The sequence below is a fragment of the Telopea speciosissima genome, chromosome 7 (assembly GCF_018873765.1).
Source record: "Telopea speciosissima isolate NSW1024214 ecotype Mountain lineage chromosome 7, Tspe_v1, whole genome shotgun sequence".
Lineage (NCBI taxonomy): Eukaryota > Viridiplantae > Streptophyta > Magnoliopsida > Proteales > Proteaceae > Telopea > Telopea speciosissima.
This window is the reverse complement of record NC_057922.1, coordinates 33828750-33841696: the sequence shown is the minus strand read 5'-3', so window position 1 is coordinate 33841696 and position 12947 is coordinate 33828750. Positions and strand designations below refer to the sequence as shown.

Genomic DNA, 12947 nt, shown 5'->3' with positions numbered 1-12947 from the left:
AGGTGAGCAAAACCTTTCATTGATAGAACACTGTAGGAAATGATGAGATCCCACGGTTCATCTCTATAACATTTGGTAGAATTCCAGCCATTAACCATTGCGTTCAGAGTTTACAAGTCAAGCTGTTGTGATAAGAATCAAACAACTCCCAATCCAACTATCACAAACTCTCAATCTTATTAAGCTCTTCTCATCTTAGTATTCCAGTATCTTATTGCAGAATTTTTTTTGGGGGGTCAAGTCTTATTACAGAAGTTCAGAATCAAAGGAAAAACTAAAATAGAATGAAGTAGTAAAAAGAAGAGAAACGTCGGTGGTCGGCGGGCGCCGTTCGACCGGCGGCGCAATCACACGATTTATTCGATCCTTTCTTCCTCGGTTCTTTCTACTTTCACAGTTTCACTTAGCTCAAGATCTCAGAGTTGCAGAGTCTGGTCTATTCCCAGATTTTGCTTTTGGGAGGACATGAGATATCTTCTACATTCTCTCCTTTACAACCAGTGGGTGAGAGAGAGAGAGAGAGAGAGAGAGAGAGAGAGAGAGAGAGAGATATTTACCTTCAATTGCAATCGAAACAAGAGAGAGAGCTGTGGGATGAGGGAACAAGAGCGACAGAGACCGGGGGGATGAGGGTGTGATAGAGAGTGGCGAATGAGGGTTTGAGATAGAGAGAAATAAGAATTAAGTATTGAGCAAATTATATGCACCCCCTAGTGTTTGAAACAATAACAGAACACCCCCTAGTTTGACATTTTACGTATAAGTCTTTGATGGCTCACGGTGTTAGTGAGCTGTTAGTTTTTAAAATGAAAAGGCCATTTTACCCTTATTATATATTAAACCAAAATGATAAAATCTAAAGGATTACTCTTATTCTATTTTCATTTTTGCCCTTAATGATTTTATCACTCAAATTTTCTAATGGATGTTGTTTTTGTACGTACACCTTTCTCCATCTCCCGCTTCCTCACCTTCTCCCCTTCTCCCCTTCTTCTCCCTCTCCGGCTTCGGCTCCCTCTCCTTACCGCCTCTAGCTCTCCCTCTCCCACTCCCCTTCCTCACTAACTGTGGCTCCAGCTTCCTTTTCCCTCTCCTCCCTACTCTATTCTATTGTCCTCACCCTGCTATTGAAACCCTAATCCGTCGAAAGCTCTTGTAAACACAGATTTAGGCACAGTTCTCTTCTTCAGCTTTCTTCCCCATTTTCAAGTTCCCAACTCCTCTCCTCTCTACCCTGTTATATTTTCCCTCTCCCTCAGTCTACTCTGTTCTTCTTCCAATGTAAGAAATAAATACCGAAAAACAGAGTACCGTATGGCATGAAGAGAAGTCTAATTAGATGATCTTAGATGCAGTGATGAACCCCAAATAAAGATCGACTGTAGTATCCATAAGGGTTAACAAAAAACCCTAAACATTACGTGGATTTGAAGGATTTATGTAGAATAAAATCAGATCTTAAATAGAGCCAAATCCGATTTTGTTTCAGCGTGCTCATGTTGCTCAATGTTCTCTCTCAAGTCTTAAGTGCAACGAATCTGATAACTTGCACAAATTTCCAAATCTCTTTTTTTTTTTTTTCCCACTTGTATGGGATTTACATGTGTGGTAACCATTACAGAGTGAATCCAAGCAAATTAAAGTGTACAAATGTTGATATATGTAGACCTCCACCTGCTCCTTCTTCATTTCCTTCTCTTTATCAGTGATGAATGAGAGGTGACTCTCATGAAAAGGGGCTTCTTTGGATGCCCCGAGACCGATTTGGATTTTCTCCTTATCTACTTGGGGTAAAAAAAAAAAAAGGGTTCCACTAAACCTTCCTTCTTTTTGGAGGCAAAATATGCCCTATTTTAGGTGGAAGAAAGATGCTGGAATTGCAAGATTCTGTCATATTGCCTTTTGGCTCACCGATTCATAGAAATTAAAAGATGTAATTACCCAAAGACTAGTGTCGTCCGAAATCCATGAAAGCTACATGACATGCTCCAACAGTGTCCCTCAACAGAGGAGTTCCGCCGAAAAGAGATGATCATTCACTTTCGTCGGAGAAGAAAGCGATGAGATGGAGGAAGATGAGGTTGAAGAGATGGGTTTGGGTTTTGAAAGGTAAGGGTAAAAGGGTAAAACTATAGTAATGAGGGGTAATATGGCCATTTTAGAAAGTTTAACTATAATTAACGGTTTCAACTTAATGCTAAGAGTTTATTTGTAAATCTCCCAATCGTCCAGGGGGTGTACATGAAATGTCAAACTAGGAGGGGTGTTCTATTATTGTTTTAAACACCAAGGGATGCATGTAATTTGCTCTTAGCTATTTTATAAAACAAAGCAGTTTACCATTTTACCATAAAAAAAATGCTGTTAGATCACGTGCTACTTAAAATTCAGTGAAAAAATAACAAGAAAATGATTTTGCCCAATCCGAATCTATTATCATTTTAGGTGTTTTTATTTATTTTAAATAAAAACAAGTTTCAAAAGTGATACTAAACACATGAAAAAATAAAAAATTATCAAAAAAAAAAAAAAAAAAAAGGAGAATTATTAACGTTGTTATTTATTCAAACATAACAAGACACCTAATGCCCTCTTAAAACTACAGTTAAGGATGTAGGTGGAAATAAAATTGTAAGGATATTTGAATAAAATCACACTTACTACTGGAAAATAGAAGAAATCGAAGAATTTTAACTAAATTTTGCATGAAAGGGTTAAAACGTAACTCTCCCTCATTTCTCTCTCCTCTCCACTCCTCCCTCTCCGACTGCGAACGAACTCTCCCTCATTCCAATCTCTCTCTCTCTCTCGCTGCCTCACCTTGCCGCTGCTGTGACCATCACACGACGGATTTTTGTTCTCACTTCCGCCTCTCACTCCTTTGCATTTGTCGGAGTACCCACTGGAGAAGGCAACAATTGTCTTACCCCACCCTCGAGCTTTGCAACTCCCCCCGCCCCCGTCCCCTGCATACTGGTGGGTTGGAAGATAGGAGAAAGAGTTGATACGAGAAAGAGAACCCAGGAAATGCTTATAGCATTGTATTTATAAACACCAAAAAATTTCTCACGAGACAGCATATGTGCTCCAGAATGATCAATTATGAACAAGAAGGATCACACTCAACATCCCCAACAATCCATCAAACCTCATAAAAATTCAGTTGCAGAAATTCTTTACGAATAGAAGTCATTGAAGTCCTTTTTTGTCCCCGTTGCTTAAAGTCTTTTACTCTTTAGTGTTCGACTTTAATATTTCCAGTTGTTTCTCTTTCCTGTCATTAAAGTTATCAAAGCCCCATGCACAAACACATCCGACTAAGCTCGTCTTATCACCAAAACTGTCTTACTCTTACCCCATAATCCTCCAAAAACCAATTGGAGGGAGATGAGACAAATATTTAGATTTTTTAACTGAAAATGTAGGGGCTTTGTCATCTTCAAGTAATTTGTTTTTTGATTGTTTTTTCGAGCTTGATAGAGTCAATAGGAATTTCCTTTGGGGCACCACGGATGAGAAAAGGAAAAGTCATTTGGTGAATTGGGACAATGTCACTAAAACAAAAAAATTTGGTGGGCTCCCTTTGAAGAAAACGAAGTTTCAAAATTTAGCTGCGTTGGCCAGATTGAATTGGCGTTTTATTCGTAATCCTAACGCTTTATGGGCCCAAACCCTTGATAAGAAATATTTGCATCCCGATAGCAGGCCCAAAAAGAAACCTCACTCCTTCACTTGGGCCAGTTTTATCAAAGGTCAGGACACCCTCCTGAAAGGAATTAGGTGGACTGTGCGTAATGGTAGGTCCATCCACTTTTGGTTAGACAATTGGACCGGTATTGGTCCCCTTAGGGGTCTTCTACATGGGCCCATTCACAGTAGAGATCTTGACCTGAGGGTGGCGGATATCCACAACACTGATGGCTCTTGGGCCTTTGAAAATCTGTCGTACCCAATCCCCACTGAGGCAGCAGCTACTTGTTCGAAGAAAGGTTTGACTGAGAGTCTGTTTACAGCAAGTTGATAAACATTTTATTTCTGCATTCAGTGAACCACATATTTATTTGCTTAATGGTATCCGGGGTTACTGGGAACTGATGTATGCATATTGAATTCATTGTTTTTGGTGTAATTTTTTTTTTCTTTTGTTGTGACATGTATAATATAATGCAGATTCACTGATCTGCTGTCATTTAATTTGGATATATAGAGAATGCTGTTTTTTTTTGTCACCTTTTTTCCTGTGTTTCTATATGTAGGTGATTACACTTTGGTAGAAATTCTCTCTTTTTGTAAGTTTATGTTACATTGTATCCAAATAATTCAGTTACTCTTGCCAATGAGAAAAATGAACTATTTTATCATCAATCTCTGCTGTGGTACGGTTCAGATGGTTGCAAGCATCATATTTCTTGCAGCTTAGATTGGTCCTTCCAAACTTGGTGCTTGTAGTAAATTCCAAATATTTCGTTAAAACTCAATAGGGATTACAGTGGAGCGGGTTTAAGCATTTATGTGCCTGCCTCATCCCCACGGATCGGGAATTGTTAGACCTTCATTGGGTACAGTCGGTTATTTTTGTGTACCCACCCCTGTTACCTTGTGAAATTATGAGCCCCATAAATGTTTAGCAGGTCAGATTGTGTATGGTTTTGCAATATTCCTAAGGGGTGGGGGTATGGTTTAGTGAAACCTGCCCTTGCCATCAGTAGTTCAGCTCCTTGCATGTATCTGCAAAATATTTGTCCATGGCACTCATTAGTCATTCATGATGTGAACTCATGATCACTGTCTTTATTACTTTTGTATTGCCTTACCGAGTGTAAATGAATATTCTTTGGTTTCAAATCTTCTCTGCTAATAAAGGTTCAATATGCAGTTGAATATGTCATTTGCTCAGAGAAGATTCACCCTTGGAAGAGGAAGTTTGATTATTTTTCATATATTGGAAGATATATGCAGTCGAATATGTCATTTGCTGGTACGATATAATTTTTTATTCTTGGCATAGTTTTCGGAGGATTATTTAAAACCATGGGGACATGTGATTTGCTGGATCATTGACATATCGATTCTTCTGATCCAGTGATAATGGATGAAGCCATTGCAGCCTTAGAGTATCATAATTTTCAGGAAAGAGTGTTTTTTAGGTCTTGAATAATTTATTTACAATATGCTGTAACAGTGGTAGCAGCAACTTGCACTTCATCCAATGATCAAACCATGTAGGTGAGTCTTTAGCTCAAAATGGAAGAGCAACTGGGGTTACACCCAGTAGGTGGTGGTTTGAACCCACCGGGACTCCTATTGAGTTCTACTTTTAGTTCATGTTTGTAGTTCATGGAAGAGCAACTGGGGTTTCTGTTTGTAGTTCTAGTTTTAGTTCATGTTTCCAAAGCTAAATCGATTTTCAGAAATCCTACTTCTAGTCAACTTCTTCAAAATTCTGATTTTTGAACTTCAAACATTCTTTCTCTGATTCTAATTGCTGTTACTGTTAAATCATTAATATAGTTCAAATCCACAGAGTTAAAGTCTTTGTATATAAGTTCTTTCAATTTGTATCTGTTCTGGAGATGTTATCTTAGATGCTTACTTTTTAGTGGATTTTCTTGGCATTTCATAAGAGATTTTTTTATTCAAACAACGAACTGAAGGACAATAAAATTATCTATTACATTGGTCTAAAGCAACAATTAGTTGCCTAGAGTTTGTTTATGGAGATTGGAAGAAGATACAATGACCCAAACTAGAGACATACAATGAGAGAGATTGCTGCCCAATTAATGGAGATTACAATGAGAAAGGTTACTGCCCAATTAATGGAGATTACAATGAGAGAGGTTACTGCCCAATTAATGGAGATTACAATGAGAGAGATTGCTGTCTCCATCTAGCTGAGGAATTCCAAGCAAATATGACATCCAGGTGTATGAAAAAAAAAAAGCCATATAACACATGAGAGCCTTGATGGGTTTGAACCATCATCTCCTGGGTGTAACCCTAGTTGCTCTTCCTTTTTAAGCTAAAGACTCAATTTAAGCTAAGAACTAATCCATGTTTAAATAATTACAACAAAGATTTTCACTTGGAAGACAAATCATATTGATGCAGCTTAGAGTTTGTTTATGAATTTTCTAAGTTATGTAATACTAATAACAATACTATATGGTTTCATTTTAAGCCGATACACTAAGCCACCACTGCTAGAAAAGCATTTCAAATTTTGTGGGACTTGCTAACCATGCCTAAACAGTCCGGCAATGAAGTAAGTCGTAAACTTCCACAACATAAGCAGTTGAATTGATTTGTCCACAAGTCTGCTGCTTTCAATTCAAAATCTCAGACTTATGGTTGCTTTAACTCTCAAGCCACCTTTTTCCCAGCTGCTGCGGGTTTGGGAGAAAAGCATAGAAGCTTAAGCACAGTTGGAGAGGTTTCAGCTCTCCACCTTGTTTGCTTAGCTTTGTTGTAATAGTACATATTATGTTATGCCAGTACATGAATCATTTTTCCTTGTTATGAAAACTTTAAGTGATATTTAATAGTTCCTCAGAAATCATATGGGTGGTAAGATTCACAGGCTGATCTCTTTGTATTGTCGTATGTAGGTTTTTGAGAAGCTCCTGGAAGCAAGGCAACATTGGAAACTAGATGAGAAAAACAGATGTTTGAGAGAAGCAAAGAAGTTGTTCCTGTTCTTGTGGCAGATCATCTGCTTGATGATTTTAGAGTCTTATATGGTTTCACTGAGTGGATCTGAATGCTCTCCGGCTAGATGGCATGGCTGGTTCTACCTTGAAGAAATTATACCAGCTGGCTCCTTGATTTTCTGTATTGATTGGCAAACAGAAATTATTCACATGCTGCTGTTTTCTGAAATCTGAGAAGACCAACAATCACACCCCCTATAACAAGAAATCTATCTTTACTGGTTTACTTGGTAGTACTAAACACTACACTAGGAGTATGGGAATTGAATTTCAGGTTATTTGACCCAAGGGATTCCAAGTTACATTATCAGTTAGTTCAAGTTTTCCTCATCTGACCTGTTCTGTATCGGTTGCTGTATGTCAGATCCTTCAGGAATGGATGTCTAGGCGTGTATTTTCACCTTAAGTTTTTGTAGATTCTTGGTTGCATCTTATTTTAAAAACAACAATTGTAAATTCAAAAGACTAGATTTAAATAATGCTTTATATGCATGGGTAGCTAGCTTTGCATCTGACAGAAATGATAATCAAGAATTTAAAAAAAACTATACTTACAAGAACTCTGTTATGAGCATCCTTTAGCAGTACCACGTTAGATGAAGTTCAAGAGAAGAATACTTGGCAATTCTAAGATATTCGCATTTTCTTCCTCATTTTCAACTCTGCATGAATAACAACCCTTATTTTAACATAATAGTATTGTGGCATCTTGGCTTGTCATAAGATATGCGTATTTTCTTCCTCATTTTCAACTCTGCATTATAAATATGTGTTCATGGAATGCTTAAAATTTTCTATTCAAAAGGCTGTAGCTGTTTGTTTGTTTGCATTTCTGATAAAATTAGTTTCTTACTCTGTGAGCCAATGAATCTCTTAGACATCTGAACACCTCTCTTTGATGTAAGGCTAATTTACAAAGTAAACTAGTCCCAATAATACCTACAATAGGCCAGTAACAGTTCCAGCATACAGTCAATGACCAGCAGCTAACAAGGGTGCCGCAGGTCCAAACAGGGGGATTATAGGGCCAGAAATAACCCAAACCAGAATTAGAAACTAGAGGGCTCGAATGGGGTTTGTATCCCTAGAAGGTTATTGGAGAGATCACTTTGGCCAGCAGTTGGGGAAGTCTCAAGCACAGTCCAAGGAAGGGCAGAATGTGTTCTCGAAATACCTTGACTATGATCTCAAAAGGATCACTGGTTGCTGAGTTCTGGAGTCTTGAAATTGCAGCAGGTTCTGATGGAGAAAACTGAACTGCAGGAGATGTAGACCCTCAATTGGTGGTGTAATCGACAGTAGCAGTGTTGGTTGTTTGATCAAGGTTGCAATCAGGCCTTCACAGATGTAGCAGCAGCACTTGATTGCAGTTGCACAGTAGCAGGAACAGCAGGTTATCGAGTAAGGGAAGAAGGAGATTTTTTTTGATAAAAAGGGAAGAAGAAATAGAAGACAAGAATAAGAAGGGGACAAGTCACCAACTGCAGCAAAACCAGCAGAACCAACCAACAAAAATAAAAAATAAAAACGGGGGGCCCAGATTCAAACTTGGAACCAGCAGAACCATCCAAAAAATCCAAAACAGAGGACTTACGGCAGGTATATGGGTGATTTTGCAGAACTCACAAACGACAGGTTAGAAAACAGGAATCGAAACCTTCCTAGGAGACGTGAGGGTGCGCCGGACTGTTGAGAAAGGAGACCGTGAGAGAGGCAAGCGGCGATCAAGTTAGGGCTTCTGTGCTGCCTTCTCACTCGAATTTTTCCACAACGGGGAGAGGCTAGGTTCTCCGGCAAGTGATCGAGTGAGGAAGAAGCACCTGCGTGCGTGAGAGAGAAGAGAGATCTGCGGGAAAGAGGCGGAAAGAGAAGTAATTGCAATTGTGTATTAGAGAGGTAGGTTGTTAAATGACAGAAATATCTTTTTAAAATATTATTTTTTATTATAAATATGAGATTTTAATAAAATAATGAAATGTCCATATTATCTTACGATTCTTATTTGTTTTATTTTTTAGTTATATAATAATCTTTTCACATTTTTATTATATTTGGAAAAGTAACCCGCCCTTACGCTAATAACAACCCAATAAAAAATGATACTAAAATGGTCAGAAACTCAGGTTCGCATAATTGTAAAAATGTCCTGGGAAGTCGGTGTAAAATTAATTTAAATTTTATTTTCACACGCGCAAAAACCCTAGTTTTCTCTAGCTAACTGAAAGTGCTCCCTGCATTGTTCCCGCAAGCATCTCCTCACAGTCTTCTTTCCCTGAGCTTGAGACCGAGAAAAATAGAGTTATGGGGAGGAGAATGGGAGGGCGATCTCCCTCCGTCTTCAATCGTGATATTCTTCTTCGTCGCCTCGAATCCTGTAAGCACAAGTCGAGCCTCGAAGACATAGTGGAGTATCTGCGCTCAAGCTTCCCCGATTACAGACGGATCAAGCAACAACCCTTGACCAAGCACGTCCAGCAAACCCTTGAGTTCCAACAGAGAAGAAGAAATTTCTCTGCTTTCACCTCCGATGAAGTCGACGAAGACACGGACTCCAGAACACCCTCCTCAACCCCTGCTCGTAAGAAGCTCAAGAAGATGGACGTTAGAGAAAAGAGGCTGCTCCAAACAGAAGCTGAGTACATTCGAAGAAAGCAGATGGAACAAGATCGTCCTTCGACCTCATCTGCGGCGTCATCTTCTTCTTCTTCGGGTGATGACGATGAATCAGACGGTTCTGTTTCGACTTCTGAAGATGCAATTTATGAAGAGAAGGTGGAACCTGAGTTTGATTTGATGAAGTCAATGCTTCGTTCAAGTTACAGTGCTTCGAAGAATGATAATGATACAAAGGTTAAAGCTGAGGAGAAGAATTTGGAGGTGGAAGTTATTAATAAAGAGAAGAAGATTGGTTTGATTGGTGGAGACGGGATTGAGAAGTTGAGTCCGATGAAATCTACGTATTTGAAAACTTCTAGAGAGAGAGAATTGAGTAATGGAGATGGATATGAGGTAAAGGGGAAGGATGGACCGAGGTTTAGCGATCTCGGTGGTATTAAAGGGGTTTTGGATGAGTTGATGATGGAGGTAATTGTTCCACTTTACCATCCACAGCTGCCTCGGTGGCTGGGAGTGAAGCCCATGGCTGGGATTTTGTTACACGGACCGCCTGGTTGTGGAAAGACGAAGCTTGCTCACGCAATTGCTAATGAAACTGGGGTCCCCTTCTACAAGATTTCAGCTACTGAAGTAGTTTCTGGTGTCTCAGGTAAATAATTCTTTTTATTTGGCTTCTACTTTTCTTACTTGTTCTTTCCATTTGTCTGCAACCAGGATATGTCGTGCTTGTATTCTAAGGGTAATGTCTAATGTGTGAAGAAACCTGTTTCTTAGTTAATTCAATGAGCTTCATATGGGCTTCAACTCTACTTTTCATTATTCCTGTGACAGCGTAGTAGTTGTTGTTTTTCAGATGTGAGGTCTTTACTTCCATTCTGTTTCCTAGTCTTGTTCTTGTACGGTGTGTGCTTCGTATTCCATTCTGTCTCCATGGTCAAGTCTTCTTTCTGTTCTCAATGGCATGCCAAGATAATGGCTGCCTTTTAAAGTGCTGTGCCAAGATAATGTCTGCTTTGCAATCATGAAAACTGTTTAATGGTATTGATGTTTCAGTACAAGGCTGTTAGGCTTCATTTCTGGCATGTGTTACATTGTTGTATATCTAGACTGGCTCAATCTGAATCCATAGTACAAAAACTTGTTATATCTCGGTCGATTCGAGTATCTCGATCTGACCGAAACGAAATGGTGTTTCGAAATGAGAAAAATGCAATTCTCGGTCGAGATTTTGGTCATCTCGCGAGATCTTGAGATTTTGTTACAAATCAACTTTATAAAAAGACCAAAACTCGTGAGTCTCAGTCGAAAATTCGACTGAGAGGTCACAAGGCTGCTCATCTTCGATTTTTTGGTTCTGTGTTCTTCATCCTTCACTTCTCTTTGGTGATTTTTGTACCGGCCTTCAAATCTTCTTCGCATCTACGCCGGAAGCACTTGGAGAACACAAGATTCAACCTTCTTAGCACATTCGTGAAGCCTTTCCACTATTTCAGGTAAAACCATTTTCTCCATCCATTCCCAGTTTTGAGTACGACTCCCACTCAGGGATGTAGTGAATCGTCTTTTGTGGATGACATCCTCTCCTACCCAACCCACCAGCCGTACCCGTACCCGTACATGCTCCCAGAGCCGTCATATCATAGTGGATCAATGGGTAGTCGTGGTTCTTCATAGTTTGGTGACCCATATCCTAGGATAGGTTACCTTCAGCATGTTGATGATGCAATTTACATGGCAACTATGGATGACTACACTCGCTTCTTCTCCCAGACTATGACGTGACATTCATATGTCCTACAGTCGGAGAACAATGTACGTCGGCTCCATCGGACTATGAGTGGGGTCGATCTTGGACGGTGGAGTAATTATTATTAGAATATTTATAGACATTCGAGTCACTTGATGACTACTTGACTTGTATTAGGAATTTGGGATATTGATATCATCTTGTTATTGACTTATTGTACTCAATATTATGACTTAAGTTATGAGTCATTGACTTTATGTTTCCAAGTGAATTTACTTGTTTAAATTGCTTATTAATTATTAATTTATTATGTCCTCTAATACTTAAAGTCTTAAACAATGTGTATGTGTAATTAACTAAGTTATACATTAGGATTCGACCGTATACTGCCAATCAATGGTGCAAATCCAAAACACCACTTTAGGTGACTATTTTTGCAATTTGAACATTTGCATGTGTTTATATAGCCTAAAATAGGGTTTCCATGAAGTTTAAGACCTTAACTTGACCTAAAACCCACCGAAATGACCTACCGAAACCATGTAGAAAAAATACAATATTTAGGTCAGATTGAAATACCGAAATGAAACGAGTTTTTAAACCTTGTTTGAATCAAATCACTCCTCCATATTGGTGCATCCCAAGGGCTTTGTTGAACATGGCCATGCCACCTCAAGCGACTTTAATGGAGCTTATCCTGTATAAGGGCAACTCCCAAATAAACTCTAATATGGTCATTCTTTACTTTATCCTTCCTAGTTTTGACGCACATCCATCTCAACATGCTCATTACTACTGCATTTAGTTTATCTATATGATGCTTCTTAATTTCCCATCATTTTGCCACATACATCATAGTCGATCGTACAACTATCCTATAGAATTTTCCTTTAAGCTTTAAAGGAATATGTGATTCACTCAACACTCCAGATGCACCTCTCCACTTCATCCATGCCACCTTCTTTATTTATGGTTGACCCCAGATATCTGAAACAATCACTTTGTGGTATCTCTCTCCCTTCAATTTCACCATTTCGTTACCTGTCTTAGTGTAACTAAAGTTATACACCATATAGTCCGTCTTCATTCTATTTATCTTAAAACCTCTTCATTCTAAGGTTGATCTCCATAACTTCAACTTATGTTAATCCCTGCTTTTGTCTCATCTACCAAAACAATATCATCAACAAAAAGTATGCACCAAGGAACCTCATCTTGAATGTTTCTAGTTAAATCATCCATGATAAGCGCAAACAAATAAGGGTTTAAAGCTGATCCTTTATGTAACCCAATTGTAATTGGGAATTCTCTACCTTGACCTTCCACGGTTTTCACACTAGTCACCGCGCCGTCATACATATCTTTAATTGTATTCACTTACTTACTCGGCACCTTGCGCTTCTCGAAAACATGTCAGATTAACTCTCTAGAGACTCTGTCATAGGCTTTTTCTAGGTCAATGAAGACCATATGGAGATCCTTCTTGCAAACTCTAAATCTTTCCATGAGCCTCCTGAGTAAGTAAATAGTTTTTGTCGCTGATCTACCTGGCATAAAACAAAATTTATTCTCTGAGATAGTAGTTTACCTTCTCAGGTGGGCTTCAATAACCCTCTCCCATAATTTCATAGTATGATTCATTAGTTTTGTGCCTCTATAGTTATTGCAAATCTGAACATCACCTTTATTTTTGTAGATCGGAACCATAATGCTTCTCCTCAATTCATCTGACTTTTTCCTTGAATCTTGTTAAACAGATTTGTTAACCAAGATAAACCACATAACCCTTAGCAATTCCACACTTTTATTAGGACCTCATCTGGGCCTGGTGCCTTACCTACTTTCATATTTTTTAGCCTTCTTTAACTTCAAAT

At 38.7% G+C, this 12947-nt stretch overlaps 1 protein-coding gene across 1 annotated transcript in view; it reads left to right on the top strand.

The window, feature by feature from the left end:
• The first annotated feature begins 8968 nt into the window (after nt 1-8968).
• Nucleotides 8969-12947, top strand: part of LOC122667841 (cell division control protein 48 homolog C-like) — a 91537-nt gene continuing 87558 nt past the window's right edge. The window contains 1 exon segment of the mRNA XM_043864290.1: nt 8969-9975. Coding sequence (XP_043720225.1) covers nt 9012-9975 — 964 coding nt within the window. The 5' untranslated portion in view covers nt 8969-9011.